This window comes from Argiope bruennichi, chromosome 11, assembly GCF_947563725.1.
Source record: "Argiope bruennichi chromosome 11, qqArgBrue1.1, whole genome shotgun sequence".
NCBI lineage: Eukaryota > Metazoa > Arthropoda > Arachnida > Araneae > Araneidae > Argiope > Argiope bruennichi.
The window spans coordinates 22785870-22811390 of record NC_079161.1 but is presented as its reverse complement, the minus strand read 5'-3'; the positions used below and the strand labels follow the sequence as shown (position 1 = coordinate 22811390).

Below are 25521 nucleotides of genomic sequence, written 5' to 3'. Positions count from 1 at the left end.
CTGTGAATGTTAGAAAGATGATAAGTACTACATAAATACACTTTTGTAATATATATATCTAAACAAATATTCTCAACTAAAAAAAAAAAAATAATAATAATAATAAGTAACTAAAAATTCTACACCCTCCAATACTGTTTATCCAATTATCTGTATCACTTCTTGCCAAAATATTACATACAACATAGTACCAATTAATTATTTTGGAATATATACTTTCAAAGAAATTTAATTAATTAAAACAAATTTTTTAAACATTATTCAAATTATTAAATAGACATTTATTACTGACTAAATATGCAATGATATAATTTCATTTAAAAAAAAAACATACAACATGATTTTGTTGATCAAACAAATTAACATCATAAACTCCTATATTCACTTTTATTATGAAGAGTGATTCCAGAATTTTTATATTCATGCAATAACATGAGTGCCTTTGGGTTTTTTCCTAATCATGCTAAAAATTCTTTCATTACCACTAGTATTGTTTTGAATGAAAATTCGGAAAAAGGTCATTTTTGGCATATTTTGTTTTCAGCTAATTTTTGAAGCAACTATGTAAATTCCGTATCAATTGGAGAATATGAAATTCAATAAAATTTTACAATGGGATTCTGATACTATTTATAACTTGGAGAAATCTAATTTTGATTTAATGCTATTTATCATGATCTAATGTTTCCATTATGAGTGATGCTAGAAATACTGGCTAGTATTTAACTAACAGAAGTTAAATATAAAAGTATTTTACAATGCAATGGCACTAAAAACAATTACCATAATTTGATAAAATCCTTACTTCATCAGGCACACAAGCAGACAACCCAGAAAAAAGGATGCCTCCAATTGAAAGCACCACTAAAACATTGGGGATTGTGAAAAGTTCTTCTTTGAATATACCCCAAAAGGCAACAAAAGCTACACTGAAACCCAACAACTTGACAATAAATCTGAAAGACAAGAATTATTCTTCAAATATACGGGAAAATAAATCACACAAAATTCTCATACTCCAAAAAATGATATTGCACATTTGTTATTTTTCATATAACATAAATCATGGTTTGATATTAATGAGTATAACTTTAGCAAAAGTATAAGTGCCATTGTGCTTAGTATTTTAATTATAAATGAATATTTTGATTTTGATAAATAATATCTTCATTCTAACAAGGAGTTCTGTAAATCTATATTACTTAAGACTTAAACATTTGAAATTTATTTGCAGTAAAACAAAGATTTAACCTATCTATTTTTGCACAATGAACTTTTTTTAATAAAATTAACAGAAAATAAAATGTAAATGACATTATATAATAAAGTCTTAAACTGGTATAATATAAATTTACACCATTTATTAATTTTTGCCCTATAAAAAACTACCTAGAAATTCACCAGAAAAAAAATTATTATAAAAATAAATAATATAGCTACAAAATCTGTTTGCACGACTTTTCATCCCCCATCCATAATTTATAATCTATTGATATTTCTTAAAAAAATATATATAATAGAACTAAATACTTTCTTCTTTTTAGACTATTTCATCACATAACATTAAAAAGAAACATAAGTGAAAAAAAAAAAAGAATCATATAGTAGTTTATATGGAATTTAAATAACACAATTTCCAGAAGAATTCCAATTTCCATTTTCTTTTATAGAAGTGTCAATTCCAATGTTTACAGAATTTAAGCCTATTAATTAATGATAATTATCGATTCTGTTCTATGGAATATCTGAAACTCCTTCATTAACAAATCATTAAAATTCAAATAGTTAATAAGACTTTTGGAAAACTTACTTGTTTATCACAACAACTAAAGGTGTAGAAAATGATCTCATATAATCCTTTGCTGGTTTGGAAGCTCTGCCAAGTCTATAAGAAAATATTTTTTTTTATTAAAAAAGAATCAGTACTTTTTTAATTATAAATATCAGTTAGCTGACTGTCAAATGCAAAATGTTACATATTAGAAGAAATTTAAGAATATAAAACAGCTGTATAAGAATTGAATTATAACAGGAAACCAAGAAATTAAATGAGAAAAATCACTTTATTTTCAAAAATATTTAAATAAGGTTTTGCATGTATTAAAAATACAGCTTGGGTAGATATGCAGCAAAAAACATAAAATAATTGTATGAAGACTATTGATAAATATCAGCTGAATGTCAAATGTCAATTAGTCAAATTTAAATAATCATAAGAAATATACTGGCATTCTAAGAAGAGGCTAACATTGTTACATAAGATAAACCTCCTATTTTGAAACAAGATGAAAGCTTGATATTTTACAATAAAGATGAGGGGAGGGGGAGGATATATGTAAAATTTCAATTGTATACTAGTAACTATGAGTAAAGTTCCAAATATAATTCGATTTTCAATAAAGTGTGGATTATTATCAGTTAATTCATTATTGTAATACCAAACAATATTACTTTAAAAATTTTTGATGCAATATATTGTATTAACTTTAGATATAAAAGGTTCCATAAAATCAACAACTGAAAGATAATTTCTTTTCTGAGAGACAAATGTAATTAAACATAAAGGAAGTTACAAACCGAACTCTTTAATTTTCAAGTTAATTACAGTTATTTCCCAATTTCCCATCCTTTTAAAAATTTCTAATTGTTAATTATTCCATTTTCAAAAAACACATTACTTTTTTTTTTTTTTTCGTACTCAATGCAGCACAAATATTGTACTTTCATAGTGCAGTTTAACATTAAAATGACAAATTTATAACTAATAATTCTGTATACATCACAAACTTAAAAGTTATTGCATAACAATTACATTATTATTATTTTTATACACAGTGTAGGCAAAATTGAAATATTTTTTTTTAATTCTATAAAATTATATTCTTATGAAAATGTTGCACTTTATACAATAAAATTAATTTTATATTTAAAGGAAATTTAATGCTAAATTAAAGAAAATAAAAATGGAAATACTTGAATTACTAGAGAAATTATAATTTTAGTCACAGAAACCTAAATTTAAGAAAACAAAGGAGCTAACTACAGCAATTTCTAATCGTAATATTTATTCTAAAGATCAATGAAATGACAACAGCAGCACAAGTTCATATTTGAAAATAGGAATAATTAGTTTGATTACTTCTTTGAAAGATTAAAATTATTCCTTGGCATTATTGTGGTTTAATTATAGTTTCTATTGGTGTATATAGGGTTTAGTAGAACATGATGAAATCAAGCTCCATGAAAGACTGAAACTTAAGAAAAAAAATCTAAGATAAGTTTGTTATATGGAAATGATCTTATTCACAAACTGTGAGCAAAGTCGTTAAGAATTACTACATTAGCAGTATCATAATATTATTTATATAATAAAAAGCATCTATACAAAATTAGGAAAAAATCAAAAATTCACAAAAACTGTTGCTGATAAGAGAAGGGTGTTAACCCAGAGACTATGATCCATGAATTGATTGCATTTAGTCACTTTCAAAATCATACAAAGAAGATCAAAGCCCGCAGGAAATGAGGTATTTACAAGAAATAATAAAATTATTTTTGAATAAAAACTAGTAGCAGAAAAGAATACAGTGAACAAAGAAACAGACTAAATATTCGGCAAATCAGTAAAAATAAGTTATATAGAGAGACAAAATAGGATATCAACCTCTGGAAATGATGGCAGAAAATATAGGTCATCAAATCATAGCGGTTTATTCAAATTTCGTTAAAATAATAATAAAGAACTCCACAAATGTTATGATCTAAACATGTAGATGTCAGCACATGCTGAAAGACACTTCCATGCCATAGACAGCACATTAATAGCTTTTAACTATATCAATATAATCAAACTAAATTTTTAACCATCCTCCAAATAATATGCCATTCTTTTACCAACAAAATTCAGCTCCTTGCCATATAGCACTGATATACAGGAACAGATGGCAGAAAACTGCTAAGAGTCTTATCGAACATTTGTGATACCTATTGGAAAACATTTATACAAATGTGACACCCATAAAATAAAAGGAGAGAACTTACATCTATAATAAATTCATGGCATCAAATTATGAAAAAGAAATGGTGGAGCCACTGTTAGGAACAATTAAACTTTGTTATCTTGAAAAAATAAGGATCCCAAACAAATAAACAAATACTGATAGAACATTAAGATTCTAATTTTCATATATTTTTCACTGTAAGTATTATCTTTATGTTACTACTCACTATATGTGTTATTTAAACTTATTACTTCCCTTGTCATGAAAATATTTCATTTATGTCTTTTTGTATTGAATTTAGCAATTAATTTCCTTTACACAAATATGTAATTTATCAATATTTTTTATAAGAATCCGGGTTTGAAAAACGCCTAAATTTCAAAATTGATGCCCTAATTTCGGTTACCACTGTATGTATTTTATCACATTCACTTATTTTAACTAAAGTCAACTAAGGCCAGAACCTTAAAAAAAAAAATTACGAAGGAAATATAATTAACAGAAGTAATGTCAGTGCGAGAACAAAGTCCTTTATTTTTTTTTAGAAATGACTTTAAAGTAATTTGGGCAATAAATCACATTGCAAGTTAATCAAAGAAATAATTGTTTAAAAATTCACATTTCACCAACTGTTGCAAATTAGATTTTGATTACAAACAAACTGAAACCGCAATGAGCTTTTACTCTTAGTAAAAAAAAAAAAAAAATAACATACAACATCACTTCCCTCATTTTCTAAATTTTAAGAGAAAGAAGGAAAAAGGGAGGTTACAATGATTTTTTTTTTTTACAAGAGGGGGATGGACATTTTGCTATTGGTTGAAATGTATTCATTTTGTTTTCTTTTCCTTGTAAAATACATACGTTTTCTTTTCTTTTGAGTAAAGGAACAGCACAAAAGTGAAACCTACCTCTTGTCCAATTCATGATCCATTTCATTGAAATGCCTCAAATACAATCTTGCATATCTAGACCACCTTCTAACACTAAAAAAACCAGGTTCTAATCTCACATAGCCAGAGTAATTCACCAAAAAAGAAAGAATACTCCAGAAGAAGAAAAGTGGTATCATGAAGACACATAACAACCCAACTATTCGAAAAGTCCGAGTAAGCCTGCGGGAAGAAAATGACCGCATTTATAATCAACATTAAAAGCAAAATACAATAAAATTTTATAACAACATTATTTACATTTTGAAAATTTCCTACATAGAAGGTATTTGAGCTAAAGTATCAAAATGAATAATTTACAACTTTATATATTATTATATACATATATGTATATATTATTTAATAGGTTGAACTACCTACAATTAGTAATTAATAATGCTGTGTCTATAACTGAAACCTTTTTTCTTTACTTGAAAATTCATTAAAATGTTATCTAGAAGCAAAAGTTTACATCTTCGTTGATTTGAACTAAGTATGGGATTAATTTAGTTACAAGTCCATAGATATTACACGATAATCAGTTACTTATAAATACTGCATCTTCCAATAATGTTGAAAAGAGGAGAAGGCCCATATCTGTTTCATTATTAAAACTAATACGATAAAAAGATAATTGGGCTTTCTCTAAATCATTATAAAAACAAAAATCATTTCAACTGATAAGCACAGCTCTATAACAAAGCTTTCTTTCATATATTATTTCTAAATATAAATAAAGGTATGCAACAAGTTACTTACTGGGCAGCACATTTTGCTCTTTCTTCTCTCTTTTTGAACTCTTCCTTTAATTTTCCGGGAGCTTTGAAAGGTGACAAATAAGTACTGGCTATGAAAGAATTAATATTCTTATAAAAAAGTCATCATAAAAAAATAAATTATCATATTGTGATTCATTATTAATATAATAAGAATGGACAGAAAAAATATTTAAGTCTAGATAAATTTTTCAGTAAATATATTTAAAGAGATGAACGGAATCAAAAATTTTTAATGAAAAGCCTAATATTGTGGTTATTTTAATTTTTACACATATTTGAAGATCTTTTTATAATTTATACAATCTCAACATTGTGAAATTTTTTTTATTGCTTTTTAAAACTGCAAAGAAAAATTTCCAAAGTATGAAAAGTTAATACATTGCCCATTTTTTATCCATAAATGGCAGCAAACTTTAACAGTTATATGTTCTAAATTTTGAAACTCACTTTTTATTGATGTATATTGATCAAGAATTGAGTCAAAACTCTAATTACATGTCTTAATATTTATTTTAGATACTTCTATGGATATCACTAAAATCGTAGTTATATTTTAATTTCTTGCCCTTTACTACATAACTTTTTCAATTTCAAAAGTCTCTGTAAAGACACTGTCTTAATTTTCTAACTATTAAGATTGAGTTTCAAAGCTTTCAAACATACACAATTGAAATCTAAAAACAAATGTCTCTGTTTGAAATGAAATAACAAACAGTAACTTAAAATGGATTTTTTTAACAAAAAGCATGTTATTCAGAGCACCTGTTTTAAACCAATAACTAATTTCTAAAACATGTGAGGAGAAAATTCTCTTAAGTTTGCAAAGAATTATATTTTAAATTGTTTATCTTAAACTTATGTTTCTGAAATATTTTGATGTCTAAATATTTATATAATAAAATTTTATTTATATATTATATTTTTATTTATATTATATTTATTTTATATTATATTTATATATTATAACATAAAATTTAATTTGTCACATTTAGAAAAATATTTTTGTTACAGAATAACATTTTAAACAAAAACAAAAAAACTCCCATAGTTTTGTAGTTAAAATGACGAAGTTATTGAAGTTTGAATAACATTACTTTCAAGAATTTTAGACCATTTCAAAAGTCAATTGAAAAACAAATCACTGTTAAATGAAAAACAAATCACTGTTAAATGAAAAACAAATCACTCTAAAATAATGTAGCTTAAAACTCCATCAATCCATTGTATAAGAAAGCAACTCTTTCTTTAAAAGGTTGGTATGTCAAGAATATTTTATTAAATATGACTAATATGACCAGGTAATTATACATATAAGCATATTCATTAACCTAATCAACATAAAATATAATTTTTTATATCATTTAAGAGTATTTATTCAATTGCTTTAAATGCTTATATCTATCTCTCTTGGTTTAGAAATTCACTATTTAATTAGAGAGTATACCTGTAAATTTAATACAGAAATAAAGATAAAATTTAAATCAATAATTTGTTTGACAATTATAGCCAGAAATTATATCTGAACATTAAATTCATTCCTATGCAACAAATTTAAATAACTAATGGTATAGCATCTAAAATGACATTTTAAAGTAACAATAAAAGATACTATTAGTAGTTTCATTTTAGAATATTCTTTTTAAGTTGCCTCAAAACTTAACAAATATTTTGCAAAAGATTGTACAATGAATATATCTTGTAAGCAATTAAATGAAAATAATCAATATATTGCAAATGCTATTATTCATCTGAAATGATCATATATGGAAAGACATGTTTAAATAAAACTCTAAAGATTAATCTAATTTTAATAGTATTACAAATGTGGAATGATCATACATGAAAAAAATATGCTTAAATGATAAAAAAAATCTTACTAAATAGGAGAAAAACAAGTGTTGTTTGAAGTTGGGAAGAAAAATAATACCTGAAAACAAAAATCAAAGAAATACATTGTTATGTGAAACATGACTATCAGTCAATAATTGAAAATATTTTTAGTGAGTATAAGTCATGAAATTTCAAAAAAAAAAAAAAAAAAAAAATAATAATAATAATAATATTTATAAACTATTAAAATACATTACTTGAGTAATGATTGTCATCTACATACTGAATAACTTTATTATATGATAAAAATAAAATAATAAGTTGGATTAAGGATAATAAAAGTAGAAAAATATAGAACGAGTGGCAGAATTCAGGCCATGGGCATATGGCCTGAATGACACTCGCTCTTCAAACTTCAGCAGCATACCGACAGAAGGACATTTGACCCCTGATGTCAGATTTAGTATGCATCAGATTTGCATATACAACAGATCTTTAGTTGTATTAATTTTTGCGCCCGAATCTCTCCTCTCAAGATTTTATGAATAGTTCATTGCAACCAGGGGATAAGTCAGAAAAGCATTCATGTATAAGGTTACAATTTATTTTTTATCGGATAATTTAAATGCAATCCTTAAAAATTGTTCATTAAAACATTTATTACAATTCTGATACAAGGAAATAAATCTTAGGGAATTCAGGTTTAGTGGTTTCATTCAACATTTTAACACTCTTACTTTAACTCTTTATGCAATACAACTATATTACAGCAAATTTTTGCAGCACCCAAGAGAAAAAGACAACAGACAGCAATATTTACCATTCATTGTTCAAAATATGAATTCATACTCAGAGGATTAGGATCATACTTTTTATTTAAATGGTAATTTTTAGATATTTCTTTTTTAAAGGTTTGGCATATTATTATATATTTGGCAAAAACTATATCAACTACTTCCAAAATCTTTTAATAATTACTGCAACCCTTAGTAAAAAATATATTAAGAAAAATTCAACACTATTAACGCAATTTAATAATAAACAGATTTGAATGTAAATTAGGTTTAAACTCACCATTCACCAAAAAACCTTGTACTGATTTTCAAAGGCAGGATGTTTTTATTTACCATAGCAACCATGTAATTTGTAGTCCTTAAAATTCGATGAGATATATCTATAATATGAATGGTAATTTTATTTATTATATATATTATATGCAATAATAAAGCATAAATAGAAAATCATATTAAAATATGTATATACATGTTTATACAAATAGAACTATTAAATGAGCCAACATTTCTGTGAAACATGTGTTTATTAACTTGCTGTATTCAATTTTCTACAATCAGAATTCTATCACAATTTCGTACATTTTTAAGTTTATATACTGATCATATGTTACTTATACAAATTTGCATTTATTATATATATATATATATATTAGCATCAATTTTAAACATATGAACTTTAACAGTAACACATGGCAATATAAGACATAAGATCTTAAAGCTCAACATAAGTTTGAGGACCTATGTACTTATCCTATGCATGTGCAATAATATGATACTTGTTTCAAATCATGCATTTTCTCTTCTAAATAGAAGTATACACAAACTTGTTGAAATTATCTTGTTTATTGGTAAAAAATATCATATTTTAAGAAATATCTATTTTTATAAATTAGTATTTATTATCTGATTTCAATTAAAATGATTTTTATTACAAGAATTTCTAATCAATCCAATTAATCAATATAAAGAAACATACATTTTCTCCATCACAAGATTAAAAGAGTTCCACTGATAAAAAGATAAAAAAAACGAAAGCAATACATATTTTGTAAATAATAGCTAACATTAATAAATCAATATTCAGCACGAAAGAAAAAAGCTTTTTTCAACCGTATGTTTGGTTTCAAAATTCAGTGCACAAATGATTGAAAAAAAAAAAAAAAAAATTCTAATCTTATTTTATAAGCAAGCAAAATTTTTTAGTTTCCTGGTGCATTTACAATGTGCATATCACAAGCAGGAAAATGTTCGAAAATAAATATTTAACGTCACTTTTTAAAAATATCTACTAAAATTATTTATAAGAGAAGTTTACCTAATTCATTTAAATCAGTGTTATTGACACATATCTGTTGTTCATGCTGCACCTCTCGCAACCGGCTCACCACTTCATGCCATGTCACATTTGGAAGATCATACTAAATAAAAATTTTAAAAGAAATTTAACAACTTGAATCAATTTCTATTAAAAAGAGAATAGTGCCTTTTATCTTATAAGGAAATTATGCAACAGTACATACAAGACAGAATTCCATACACAGATACACACAAAAAATTTAATTATCTTACATACACTTCAAGTACAAGATATGTTAAATATAATAAAAATATATCTTAAAATCAGCTATTTCATAAATATATCATTACTAGTGAGATTTTTTCTATTTCAAGCAGTTTAGTTAAATTTTATTCAAAGCCCATTTTGGAAATAACTACGCAATCTGAAACAATGGACAGATGACAAGGTCAATATCTGAGTAGGCATCTTCTTCAAACTTCCACACCACAGCAATGGGAAGACACTGACTCCAACACATTTAACATGTACCAGACCTGCTTACAAAGAGGTTCAGGATTAGAATCAGGTCTTTACCTGATCCAATCCTGAAGCTGAGGCTTTAATGCTGTCTATTTTGAGTAAATTTCAATGTTTTTTTTTTTTTTTCTATGCAGATAAGAATATAGTAAAGCTTAAGAGAAGATGCTTTTATGACTCTCATATGAAATATCATAAAAGGGAAGAAAGATTTATAAAATTGAATGCATTCAATATTAAAACTTTTTTTAAATAATTAAATCCTTTTACAAGAAAATAATTTGAAAAAGTCTAGTTTTAATTAAAAATGTCAAGAAGAAACTAAGATAAACTGTGCACTTGTTCAAAAAGAAATATAAATGAAATTGAAGCTTTTATATAAAGCTATCTATAAAACAAAACAGTTCTATTTCAAATCAAAAACTTATATGCCACACTGAACTTACATGAAAAACAAGAGAAGTGAACATTATGCAAACATATTTACCTTAGAAATTTTCATTACACTTTCATAAAAAACTTTAATATCTCTGTATTTGCAACCTGTGTCAATTAATTTGTATAGTCTGTAAATTAGAACCATACTAAGAATTGTCACACAAAACCAACTGGTGGAATTGAACCTAACGATAAAAAGAGTAATCTATAAAAAATGTGGAATTCATTATAAAAGTAAAATAATTTAAATACCTTTGAAAATGAAATACGTACACATCTTTTTCAATAGAAGAAAACATTGCTAAATTACTTTCTCAAATATGCTGACAAACCAAAATGAAAGATAAAATTTAACCTTTTTATAATGCAAATAACATAAATTATAATTCAAACTTTATAGCTATCCAAATTATAATTTTTACAAGCCAAATTGAAGTACCCCGAAGAAGTGAAGATATTGAATATCATTTGAAAATCAAGAATGTTTGTTTTCTTTTTTTTTCTTTGTTTAAATATCAACACATGAAAATAATAGCTAAATTTGAAGTACAAAAATAGTTAAAATAACAGAACAATGAGAGATACAAAGTTCTTTAGCAAATAATTAATAATGTAATTTTTAATTTTTTGAAATAAATATTCAATAGCTAATTTTTGCTTTTTTTTTTAAAGGTCTTAAGCTCCTTTTACAAATACAAAAATGAAGTAACCTTCCTATGTGTGCATTGGATATTTTTACACAAATTTGTCACCAAGTATAAACGTCAGTTTCCTATTGGTATAACAGTAGTTGAAAGTTTTTCTATGATTAGCAATCTTATATGATGCAATTATTGTATTTGAAAATGCATTTTGATTGATATCAAACTAACATAAAAGTACAAAATTTATACTCGTGTGAAAATAAATGCTAACTCTAATTTCACAAACTGTAACAAAATGAAAAAACTTACTGTGTTGCTGCACACACAGAAATTGGGATGAAAAGCTGAGAAAATGATGTAATTGTCGTATTGTAGAATGGAGAAGATGGCAGATCAAAATTAAAATAAATGCAGTCACTACAGTACACAAAACCAAATCCTATTAAAGCAAAAAACCTAGGAAAAAAATAGGACATTTTAAATATATTTAAAAAACCCAGAACTATCTTGCAAATTTTTTATATAAAGGAAATTTTCAAAAATTATATTTTCCTCTTTTATTAGCAACATTCAACATATTCATATGCACACAAAAATGCACCCTAATTTAATAAACAGTATTTGGTCATTCTTAAAAATATTTTTTTTGTAATAATTTTTTTTTTTTGCATATATTTACCTTATATTTTTATATAATACATTTAATCTTTTATTTTATTTTTTCCAGATAAGTAAGTAGCTTCCCAACCAATTTGGCAATGTACCTAATCTGACTATTAACAACTATTTACTAACAACTGACAATCAACTAAAAATAATGTAGAAATTGAATCAGGTTTAGACCTAAAATTTGTAATACATCCTACTCCTGAAGAGAATTCAAAGCCCAAGCCAATAACTACAATGAAAGAACTCTATTTTATATCATTGTAAAATTCATTAGAAAATCTGTTGAAAACCTGTCAGTCATCCTCTCATACAGGTGCTAGTCAACAAAAGCAAAAAAATACAAAAATAAAAATTTATTGCCATTTAACATAACTACAGGAGCACATACTATATAGATAATGGCATATAAATTAAAAAGCCTTTTCTCAATGATTTTTTTAATGTTACTATTAAATTAGCAATTTTATAAATTATAACTGATTTTACAAATTAAGTCAGACAGAATATTCTTTTTAATTATAGGAAATTTTGAACAAATGTAATAATGGAAATTACACCCAAAAATAGATTTAAAAAACAACATCCATAAAAGAAATATTGGAAAATATTTTTAAAAAATTAAAATGTTTTAATAAATTATTTACTTACAACACTCTGATAACACATTTAGTCATGATACATAAATAGCCTCCACTTTGATGATAATGATAGATGTACATATGTTAAGAATAATAACATAATCAGATAATATTTTAAAGAGCTAAAATAAATGAATCAGACCAGAGAGAATTTAAAATACTATATATGCCGTCTTTATATTGTTAATCAAATTTGTTACAAATTCAAATAATGCCTTACTATAATTTCATTCTAAATTATCATACAATTTGATTTATATTTCAAATCCTAAACTTAAAAGCCTCCACTCTTTCCACTGTTGTAGTACTTATACAAGCAGTTTACATATTACTAAATTATCCAATTCATGCATTTTACGTTCAACACTAGTCCTTCAAATTATTAATTAATTAATCATATAAAAGTAAAATTGTTTAATAATTTAAATTAAGAAAAAAAAAGATCATGTTGCTCTTCTAATTAATTCAATTCCATAACTGTTCAAATAGTATGGTAGTAATTAATTTACTTTTATATAACATACATTTCTAACTTGAGTTTAAAACTAATAACAGTTACATATTTTATAATTCTAAGAATGTTGAAAGAATACTAGTAAAATTTATGCAAATTAATTTCTTAGTTTGCAAATTAGCTTACAAAGAAATTAAAATCCGAGTTTAAATAATTAATATTGTATCTATTAAAGAATGCCATTGAAAATTATAGATGAGGATAATATAACAGGAAGTAATAGGCTTAAATTCAACATACATGATTATAACAGTATAATTAACAGTCTGAAATATAATAAATCATAAAATAAATGTTGTACAAATGTAAAGGATATTCTTTGGAAGAAGGCATCTAAATCATCAACATGGTTCCATCGAGCTAAAGATAAAAAAAAGATATTAAAAATTGTAATAAAAAATACGAAAACAGATTTTTCAGAATCATATCATCTCATGTATAATATAGCATATCAACATTAGCAAAATTTTTATTCCATACTTTAACTAAACAAAAGAATACAGTACGAATGCCAATTGTAATTTCATAAATGTAATAAATTATTAAATATAGTAACCCTAACTATATTCTTTAGTTGATATTTGGGGTTTTCTATAGTTTGGCTGAGACTGGAGAACAATTTGCACCTTGTTCTTTAGTCTTACTCATGCTTTAAAATATTGTTGACATATAATGTTGGAACAATGTTTAATCATAGTTCTAGCTGATCATTCTATTTATACCATTCAGTCATACTAACACAGGGATTAAGATATCCAGAATAAGAAGATAATAATATTTAGGAAAATATGTTAAACAAATGTATCAGATAACATTCTACACAAGATGAATTAAAAGCTACAAGGACATTACAAAGATTAATATTAGTACTTGCAGTTTTTTTTTTAATTGCAAAGTAATAATTATAATTCTAGAAACTTTTTCAGAATAATTTTTCAAAAAATTTCTAAATATCTCTAATGCTTACAAAAAAAAGTTTCTTAAAAAAAATGTTTGTAGGAACCCACAAGATAGGAATATCATAAAAGGAACTTTCCAATGAAAAGGAATATACACAGAGATGCCACATCTACTGATGAAAAATCATTGAACATTTAAGAATTCAAAAGTATTTTCGAAAGTCAATGAATAAATGAAATAAAATTTAGTCTATAGTTACAATATTCGGATAAGGATAATTTTTAATAGACCTTTTGAAGCTCAAAGCAACCTTTTCCAATGTAGCTTTAAGAACATCTGCTTTTTAGAATAATTTTTCCAAAAGCTATAAGCAAATAAATACTTACGACAAGAATCATCTGACGACACCTGAAAAACCACACTATCATGTGGTCCATCAGTATCATCAGAAACCAGAGCTTGGTAATTGGTTTGCAAAGAATTCATGTTGTAAAGCAAATCAGACATTCTGAAATACAAATCAAAACATGACAAAAAGAAAAGAAAATTCCATATCAATTATAATCTCTCTTTATATAAGTTATATTTTATAAAGTTACAGAAACTTACAATTTTAAACTTAGGAAAAAAAGATATTAATTTCACTGCGTAATCACAGAGAGTACTGTCAAATGTCGATCATTTTCGAGCGAATGATAAAAATTGTACACGAAAAAGTTTGTACGAAACTACTAAGAGCAGAGTTTATTATTAAAACTATTGAAATCCCCTTGATATCTTTGAAGAACCATAAAATTTTAAATTTCTGTTGACAAACAAAGAGACACCTTGAAGCACTATTTCCTCTGAAAGATTGTTTATTTCTGTACTACGAGATCCAATGCCATTTCGAAGGAGTGAATAAGCGAAAATAGGGTAAAAAATATCGAAAAGGGTTATGTTTTTTTTAATTATTTTTTTATTCCTTCTCTGTGAGCAAATAAACAGAAATTAAAAAAAAAAATGGTATAAGCAAATTGATGAGCAGCTGTTTCAAAAATATATTTTTGAAATTTTCAGGATTATTATTAAAGATTCTGAATCAGTAGACAGTAATGGAATCATGAAATGCAGAATAAATCCAATACAGCATTAATGAAAAATACAATAATTAAATACCTACATACAATTTATTTTATCTTACTAATATTTGGAAATCGGAAATTTAAACAAGTGCATAGATTAAAGAATCTTCTGCTCAAAGATTACATAACGTCGAAAACTGCACCAAAAGTGTGAATTCATTGACATTCGATAACTGCAACCGTTTTGACAACAAAATGTGGGATTTTTGAACATTGGAATTTGATGAGGCGACAGAGCAAACATTTTTTAAGTTGATTCAAAACTCTTCATATACATTTTCGATAAGTTATTGTTGAGTGTTTCATTGATTCATATCTATATTAGAACAAAATTTGCATGACATCTTTATGATGTTGCTACATATTATGAATGCTATACAATATTGAAAAGGTATCAAAGCAAATTTATTAGTCAATTATAGCTAATGAGGCTAAGGATGTCAGTAAATAATTAATAAAGGACATTTTTCATACCTAAATGAATTGAAATTAGCAATACAAGACTTTAAAAAATGCTCTGCTCGATAATCTCTGATATCGAGATATGGCGATATGCCCTGGTAATCTTAAACAAGATCTATTTTTAGCAGTAAATATTTAATTAAAAAAGTCATTCAATTCATTTCACTTCAATTTACTGTCTAAATTTATTCTGTCTCTTCAAATGTTCTGTTTTTGTGTATTTTTTCCCAACTTGACTTGTTTCATGTTAGTAAGAGTTGAATTTCGTGATTGAATTTTCATTACATGTTTCTGATATTTTGTACAATATTGTAAGCTTTCGATGACTATACAACATTTCGATGATTTGATTAATAACTTATCGGTTGATTTAATTAGATTTTGATTTGATATGAGTGGTGCCACCTGGCAATTATTTTGAAAATAAAAATTGTTTCGAACTCTTTTTCACTTTTTGAAACATACCTTACAAAACAGATAATTAACAGAAAATATGCCAGTGGGAAAAAAAAAAAAAACGAATGTTTGAGCAATTGATATTTGAGTGCTAAGCTCTTATTAATGAAAAAAAGAATAAAAAAATAAGGGTGAATGTGTGAATTTAGCTCGATGTATTTCGGAGAAGAAATTTTTTTCAGAGATTTTTTTAAATTTTAATAATTAACAACTGATAAGCAGCTTGTTGCGTTTGTATCGATAACGTTCGGAAACATTAACACACAAAAATGATATTTCCAATATTTTAAAAATTAAATAGTAATCTTCTTAATAATATCAATTCAGTTAGAGCCTAATTTTCTATCCTAATTTTAATAAATTAAAAAAATATGCATATTTTGCAACATTACATTTTACTATAACAAAGGCACTCAACAATGAAAATTATATTGTTACGAATCTGTGATGCGGCTTCCCAGCATAGTTGGTTCCATCATAAGAAAGAACGTTTTACAGTCATCTGCATTGGACGGAGTACGGGTGTCGCGTCGGAGGTCCCGGAACTTCGCGACAAATTTGGCGACTTTGGCGCCAAAATAGATTATACCCGAAACATCGAGAATTTTCCCGATCCGTCCAGTAGGAGCCGAGATACGCCTCGAACGTTCCTGATTGGTTGAGAGGCTTCTAGCCCCGCCTCCTGAGACCTATAAAAGGAAGCAGCCTCAGCTGCCAGAGTAGTCGGAGTCGGAGTCGACGGTAAAGAACTGCTCTTCCAGGGATTAGCAGAGCAGCGACGAAGTCAAGCTAGTGCTGAACTAAGCTGTGCGCTACTGTCTGCAGTAGAGTCTTGTTGTATGCTGCTGTGTATGCTGTTGTATGCTGCACGTCTCGCTGAAGATAATCGTCTTCTATGCTGTATATAGTTGTCGTTTTTGTGCTGTCCTGTGTGTCTTCGTTTCAATAAACGTCGTTGTTTCTTTTTTCTACTGCCGCCTGCTTATTGAGCGTTCTCCACACCATATAACTTCCATTATCAAAACGAACCCCGGAAATTTCGTAACAATATGCAAATATTTAACTCATTTCGCCCCTGCAGTATTTAAAGGTAAGCAGTTTTCTTTCTTTTTTTACTTAATCAATTTTTTTTCCTGTTAAATCCGCAAACAAAGTCTTCCACTGATGAAGATATTTTTGATTCAAGCTGCAATTGGGCGAATAAGATAAGTCAACCAACTGACTCTCCGACCAGCCACGAAGGCACGCGGATTTAAACCATAAGGCTGAATGACCGGACCGCCACAACAGCAACACTGGCGGGAACTGTGGTTGAGTCCTAAGGGCCATCACCGGCCACGGTACAACCCTCCCCGAAGGAAGTACGTCCCGTTATCGATGGGAGGAGTCAGATCCCCCACCTATTTGTGTACCCTCCAGGGTGGCAAATAAGATAGGTAAATGAAAGATGTAACAGAGTGGCAAAAAAGGAGAGTTGTGTTTGGCAACATCCACGATACAATACAGATAGTGAAATTGCAGAGGACAATTCAACGTGTCTACACGCAGTGGTATAATACGAACTTTCCAAACTGAGGTCGAAAAGCTTTAACTAAGGAAAATAGGAAGAGGACTTTCATAGTTTGTGGATTAACCTTTAAGTTTCGGCAACCCAAACTCGAAAAAGTTACTTTGAATGCGGGCATTCAGTGAGAGAAACTAGAAGATGCTTTCCCCTTCTTTTAAAGGCGTTTGCTGAAAATAACCTTTTCGATTTCAACCCCCCGTTGAGTTAATGGGTCATCTGTCCCCTCCGTAGTAAGCGAGTTGCTTTTTTTTGTGGTTTCGGCTCGTCCGAACCCTAGAGAAGGCTTTTAATCTCAGTTTTTTTTTCCCCTGAAAATTATTCCAGCAATTCTGTAGGAGAAATTGCAATAATAAATAAATTGCAAATACGATATCTGCTGAATAGTTTAGTACATTAAACAATAATTTTAAAATTTTTCAATTGTATTTCAAATTAAATCAATTTCTCAAGCATTACTGAAGCTGTGAATTTAGCTGACAACGCTTGAACACAGCATTGTGAATTTTATTTTATTTTTTATAATTTTAAATCATCAATTTTAATAAAATGTAACGATTTATATGTAATATGTAAAAGATCTTAATTATTTATATCTTCTTTTTAAAAGTATTCACATCTCTTCGTGCACCACACAGATAACAATTATCTGCTGTTTTGTAAATTAAAAACATCTTTAAATGATTTTACAATATTATAGAAATAATATTGTAAAATCCCATACTCCCATAGAAATCGAATATAATTTTTATTCCTAATATAGTTTGAACGGTTTTTAGTATAATTACTAGTAATGTTTTCCTATTCTATTGTCGATTCTTACAATTTATAGTGATTTTTTTTTTTTTTTTTTTTTTTTTTTTTTGCCGAGAATTTCAATTACTTATTGCAGTGTAGTATTTTTGAAAACTATGCTCAATTTTGCAGACAATAAATACCTAAATTATAAGGAAAATTATTTTTCTGCAGAAAAATTTACTAATACGTAGGTAATCACCAGATTTAAGACAATTAATTTTTAAAATGTAAGATTAGATATGATTTACTTAGAATTACTATGAAGTTACAAAATTATATTAAGTTAAAATATTAAGGAATATATAAAGTTAAAAAAATTAAGAAACAGGGGGAAAGACGAAAGTTTTCAACGAGTATTTCCCACAAATGAAATTATGCAAACGTATTCCACTTTTTAAAAACTGCCGCAAAAGCAGGGTTCACAAGACTCATTAGCGCCAGCAAATGATAATAACAACTGCTGGATGAAATCTCCTGACCCTAAGGGGAGCGACACAAAAGGGAAGAGATTTTACGAGGCAATTAGGATTCAGCTGGAAAGTGGGGGACGAAATTCAAACTCGTAACTGGTACAACTGTTGTACCGAGCCGTAAGCAAAGGTAAAAAAAAAAATCTGGTACAACTGTTGTACCAGCCGTAAGCTAGAGGTTAAAGTATCTTCAAAATCGGACAGAAATGCTGCTGTCAATAAATGCTGTTTCATCTCATCTTGTTAGCAACAGGTTCCCAGGTAGCACGTCTTGTTCAATATTACATAAAATAATTTAATATTTAACACTATTATACAATATTGTTAATATTGTTTAATATCATACAATATTGCCCAATATATATGTGCTACTAGGGATATAGAGATTAGAACCATATGTAGTCTAGGGATGACGAATATTTTAAGAGCGGTTATTACATAACCAATATTATAAAGTCACAAATACCAGTGATCAATATTTTTCAAAGAGGGGTGTGATTCAAATCCTTGATACGATCTTACTGATTATATTTCGATTACAGGTTTTGGATCACGATAGAAAGTAACAATCGATACGATATCACTGAAATTTACCGGAGCGGTGACTTCACTGGAAAGTAACAATCGATACAATCTGTTCAATGGAAGCTCTCGAACAAAACAGAAAAGGAGAAATCTATGAATGGATTGAAAAGTGAATGGACCAGTTATTGGAATTATCGTATCATTGAATTGCATATCACTGAAATTTAGCGGTGACTTCCCTGGAAAGTGTGAAGTCGCCGCTCCACTTCATGTGAGTAACCTTGACTTTCCGATATTCGCATTTGATGATGCACTATTCCATACAAATTCTTTTTAATTGCTTGTGACGTGACTTTGCATATATTCCGTTTACTGATGGCGCCATCTATTAGTAGAATATAGAACTTAAGTAAGCAATTTAAAGAAATGACATACATATTTAATTCAAATTTTTCAGAAAATGGTTTACTTCAATAAAGAAATTAAATAAATAGTTTTGAAAAAAAATCAAATTTAAGAAGTAAGCTGAAATAGATAAATTAATACAATCACACGTTACTTAAATTAATAAATTAAGTATTCATTACAATTAATAAATTTTATATTCAATATTAAGTAATAATTTTTAATTAATAATGTGATCGAAATAACAGATATTTGGAACAAATATTTAAAAATAACAATAGCAAAATTATTTGTTATTCAAAAAGTCGTGGATTATGCATCTCTAATAGAGACTAGAACCGTATGTAGTTGGTTTGGTTTGGTTTGTTTTAGTGGCGCAAAAGCCATATCTGGCCATGCTGCGCCAAACGCATGACTCCGTATGCAGTTGACATTTGGGTGTATGAGTTTTTTGTTCATACAGGGCACATAAAGTTGCACTTCTGCACTGGTTTAGAAACCGCCGATTTTAGATAGAGACTTGAATCATGTTAGGACGTTCAACACATCACATTTTTACTTTCTCGTGCACCAAGTGTAGAGAAACTATTGTAATCTTCAAAAAATTCGAACTCGAGATTTTGAAGCATCTCCACATTTTAGACCTTCTTGAGTTCGAAAAATACATTTTTGTAAAATGTCATTCTGTCTGTAACAAAGATAATTCAAAAATGCTTTGAGCTTGATGGATAAAATTTGGTGTACGGTTTTTACAACGAATTTGAAGAATTTCTGTCAAATTTTGAGCAAAATCTGTTCAGATAGAATCTATCTATCCGAATGTATTAGAACGGTAACTACAAAACGGGGAGAGCTAGAGAGATGAAATTTGGTACACAGGTTTAGCATTTATAATGTAGACATCTATCAAAATTTGAAACAAATCAAACAAGGATTATCATCAAACGGTTTGTACTTTCAGAAACATGTAAACTCGATAACTCAAAAACGCCAAGATTTATATATATAATGTAACATTCCCCGTTTCCCAGTACTGATGAGACATTTACAGCCAGCTGTGTCGTCGCTGTTAATTACTAAACTCCTCGAGATAGCCATATGGTGGATATTTTCACCTGGGTGGTTTCGCATCTGTTCATTAGCGATTACAGTGAAAGACCACATGTGGGAATTCCTCGTCCAAGAGATATTGAGAGCGCCTTCTAAGAGAAAGGGGTGTCCAAACATCTGGATGCTAAATGTTTCTCATTGTGAAAGGACTATGATAACTCCGTGTTCCAGAATAGTCAGTTATGAAAGGTGCATCACTAAAAGGACCTTCCCACGACCGACTGGCGCCGCTGAGGGAGCATATTGCTGAACCCCGATTGGCCGAAAGAGAGCTCAAATGACCAATGTAAATTAAGAGGCGGAGATTGTCACCGAAATAAAGTGCGGAGATTTTTTTAGGGAGAGGAGCAGAAACGAATTGCAGGCAGACTGTTGGACTACGCCCACGAGTTCGGAGTCCGAGAACTACCCCTGGAGTGGTCGTGTTGACTAACAACCTGTGAGTTCCCTGTGGTGTTGTTTCTCTGTATTGATGGAGAACTGAGTTTCAAGATAAACCTTCGACTTCGACTGTTGCGTCTCCTACTACAGATATAAATAACTATTCATTTAACCAAGATTAGAACAAGTTGTTCTTTTGTATATATAGGGCTATAAAATAAAGAATTGTCTCGAAATTCGGCTTCGTTATTTGATCAGTCTAGATCAAGACATTACAATATATAATTTGGTATGTGATTTTGCAACTACAAGTGCAATTTTGTGTGAAATTTTTTTTCAATCAGTTTGTATCTAAAACACAAATTCGAATTTCAGATATTATTAACAGCATACATCGGAATACTAAGGAAAAAAAATCGCCAAAGATCATACGATAGATTCAGTAATAATGCTAAATTCACGCCAAAAGTAATTAAAAGAATAAATATCAGTTAAATATTGCAAGAGTGGGAAAATTAAACTGAAAAAAAAAGTTCGAAATTACCATTCTTGCAATTCTTTGTGGCGCGAGATTAATTAATTAAAAGTGAGAAACCAAACGATCAATTAGTAGCGCAAGCGATGGGATTACTTCTTAGAAACGCCGATAGGTACTAAGGGCAGGGCAGGCCATCTGGAGGTGTGCTGTGAATGCTATGCACCGAGACACCGCGATTGAGGGGCCCCGCTGTGATCAAGAATTAAAATAGTATTCTGAACAATAATAGCGTTTACACATACTGAAAGTATACGTTTGTTTCCACGTGGCTGGCTGAGCTTCGACTTACGCTGTTATTGGGCAACGATCGCAGTGACACCTATAAAAGGGGGGGGGGGGAGTTCATTTATCAATAAGGAGATCCCATTCAGACATGTCAAGTCAGAGCGGCGCTACATCTGGGCGCATGCGGCTCCCAGAAGTCGAGGATGAGGCTGGGTTCAAATGGACTTGTAAATCATCAACTATCTATTTTTTTCTACATCTAATGTAATATATTTTATGTGTGCATCTGTGCATATTTGTTTATATTTAATAGTTGAAACAAAGAGTAAAACGAAGATAAATTAAACGATCAACTTCTATCGATACTTCTTCACTGGGCACGACCGGAATAAGAAGAATTAAGGAAGGAAGGATTAATTAAATGGAGCAGTTGGCGGATTTGGAAATATACGAAGTCTACAGTATATATTATAGTCTAGTGCAAGTGTGCAAATATTATTAATATAAGGTAAGTAGATTTACAGTCACTTATCACACTTACTAGGTAATAACATATAGTATAGTATATATTAATTTGATAATTCATTCTATAAACTGATTAATACTGTTAGATGTCCATGTCCATGTCAATGAAATATCGCTCTGGTCAAAAAAGAATTATCAGAAAAGAAAAAAGAAGAAAAGCTGAACTTCACAAAAAGTCACAAATAGATCAGTTTTCTTGGCTTCGAAATAATTCTGGAAAAGAAATTGCTTCAACTTCAGAAATTAAAATTAAATCTTCAACTGGGGAAGAAATTTCTACTCCAACTACACAATCTTGCAATGAAAATGTTGAAATTTATTGAAGAAGCGTGTGTTTATACAAATATGACCGAATTAGAAAATAATGACGGAAATGACAATTACAAATACGATCAAGAGAGTATAAATGAGCCTGGTTTATGCTCAAGTATTATAACGGATAAATTTAAACTGTTTTGTGTTAAAGCGGATCTTTAAACACAAGGGATTTTTTTTGCTAAAAATGCTACGGTAGATCATTTTCCATTACGTACTACTTAAAAAAAAATGCCAAATAGTGAAACCCAATTTCGCAGATGGTTAATTTATTCAAAAACGCAAGACTCCGTGTTTTGTTTTTGTTGTATACTGTTTTGCAAAAGAAGAAGAATTGAACAAATTGCACGATTTATAAGTGGCTATAATAATTGGAGAAAGCTGTCAACTGTAATCCAAGATCATGAGCGTTCTACTTGTCATTTTAATTCGTTTATCGCTTAGGAAGAATTACTAAAACGACAAAATTTACGTTCAACTATTGTAAAACAAATCAAGTTAAATGATTCTATTTTTCCAATCTTCCACTTCGAGGAAATCGCGAAATAAAAGGATAGCCTAATAATGGAATTTTTTTAAATATTTGATCGAATTATTAAGTAAATAGATCCTGTGCTAACAGATCATATAAACAAAAGAATAAATTCGAAAAATAAAATTGTGCATCATTTAGCACATAGTTCAAAAGAACAAATTATCTCTGCATTAGGAAATGAAGTCCTTAACAAAATTAAACATGATATAAAAGCAGCCCTATACTATAGTATTCAAAGGGATTATACTCCTGATATTTCCCATAAGGAACAAACTTCAATCATTATTAGATATGTAAAAGTTGAAGAGAAAAGGTTAATTATAAACGAGTCATTGATAGGGTTTATTGAAGTAACTGATGTGACTGGAGAAGGAGTAACAAAAACTCGATTGAAAAGATTTACTGAGCTTGATTTAGATATTATGAATTGTAGAGGGCAAGCATATGACAACGATAGTAACATGAAAGAGAAACATAATGGAGTGCAATCTAGAATACGTTCTCTTAATCCGCATGCAATTTATGTTTCTTGCTTATCACATTCCTTTAATTTATTAATTTGTGATGCCGTTTCCAGCATTATATATAGTAAAAAAAAAAAAAAAAAAAAAAAACTTTTTGGGATATTACAACGTTTCTATTGCTTATTTTCTGCAATGGAAAAAAAAAATCGGAAATTCTGCAAAGCATTTAAACATTACTTTTAAACCATTATGTGACACTTGTTGGGAAGCGAAAATAGATTAGGTGAAATCTGTGCATACACAGTTTGAAGGAACTTGTAATACCTTACAAGAATTTATTGATGTTTAAATGATGTAAGTAACGATAATACAATAGTATCAGAAGTTAAAAGTTTATTTGGTGCAAGAAATGTCATTTATTTTATGTTTAATAGTATTGTTTGCAATATTTTTCAAAATTAACACTATCAATAAACTATTTCAAGTAGAAACAATTGTTCTTGACTCGGCTTTCAATTTAGTCAATAAAATTAAAACTGAAATCTAAAATTTAAGAACAATCTTTAACCCTTTAAAGGACCATTTTTTCTATTCATATTATGTTAAAATATTTTTAGGCTTGAAATTAGAATAAGAAAAGGGATTCATTTAGCTTATTAGATAAATTTAATTTGATTAATTAATTAATTTGGTTAATTAATAATTGAGTAACAAATCAAGACACATCATTTTGTCTGAGATAAAGAACTGAAGCATCTAAGTTTCTGACTTACTAAAAAAATGTGTCAGAACTGATGCCAACCTACATAATTTCATACAAAGATTGATAAATTTGGTGGGAATCATACTTCCCATGGCCGTAGAAAGGGTTAACACATTTTTCGACGAAGCAAAAGTGCTAGCACATAATTTGAACATTTCCTGAAAAACGAATTCGAGAAAGGAAATGATTATGTTCTGAAGTTATAAAAAACAATAGAGGAATTTAGATGTTATTTTTTTTTAAAACTGTAATTGGTATTGTTATTGTACAAGTAGAAGATGGGTTTAAAAGTATACCAAATAGTATTTCTGATTTCAAATTAATGACTGATATAACAACTTTAGAAAAATATGAATTAGAGAAATGTTCCAAAAACTTTGTAAAGTTTTATAACACAGATGTAGATGAAAACCTAATTCAAGAAATTTGTTTGTCAAGGGATTTGATTTTGAATGAAAGAGATGTAAATAAAGCACAAGACATATTGCAATGCATACCAAATAATAATTATAATGAGTTATTTTTAAATGTATTAATTGTATTAAAACTTTTCTTTACGTTGCTAGTTACTACAGCAAGTGCTAAGCGCTTTTTCAGCAAATTAAAATTAATAAAGAATTATCTTCGGTCAAGCATGCGTTCAGAACGCTTAAATGCACTTGCTGTAATAAGCACCGAAAAAGAAATTGCAAAAAATTGTCATTTTTATGAAATAATTGATGTATTAATGTATTAGCTAAAAAATCCCGCAATAAATAACAATTAATAATTTACAGAAAATTAGGGCCCCAAATGACTTCTTGCACCCAAGCCCCTTCGAAGAGAAGGCCGGCTCTGACCATAAGGCCTTTAATCTACTTTGTCATAACCGGCTATAAATATATGGCGACGAATTATGTTATGAAT

The 25521-nt window shown here is 28.3% G+C and overlaps 1 protein-coding gene across 1 annotated transcript in view; it reads right to left on the bottom strand.

The window, feature by feature from the left end:
• The window catches only part of LOC129957006 (autophagy-related protein 9A-like), a 31203-nt gene extending 16378 nt beyond the window's left edge, over positions 1-14825 (bottom strand). Inside the window, exons 1-13 of the mRNA XM_056069111.1 lie at positions 14565-14825; positions 14342-14463; positions 13372-13415; positions 12552-12616; positions 11544-11690; positions 10640-10775; positions 9652-9754; positions 8617-8716; positions 7590-7639; positions 5693-5780; positions 4913-5116; positions 1811-1885; positions 806-956 (exon numbers count right to left, since the gene is read on the bottom strand). Of these exons, the coding sequence (XP_055925086.1) occupies positions 806-956; positions 1811-1885; positions 4913-5116; positions 5693-5780; positions 7590-7639; positions 8617-8716; positions 9652-9754; positions 10640-10775; positions 11544-11690; positions 12552-12616; positions 13372-13415; positions 14342-14462 (1284 nt within the window). The 5' untranslated portion in view covers position 14463; positions 14565-14825. The remainder of the gene's footprint in view (positions 1-805; positions 957-1810; positions 1886-4912; positions 5117-5692; positions 5781-7589; positions 7640-8616; positions 8717-9651; positions 9755-10639; positions 10776-11543; positions 11691-12551; positions 12617-13371; positions 13416-14341; positions 14464-14564) is intronic.
• Between the last annotated feature and the right edge of the window lie 10696 nt (positions 14826-25521).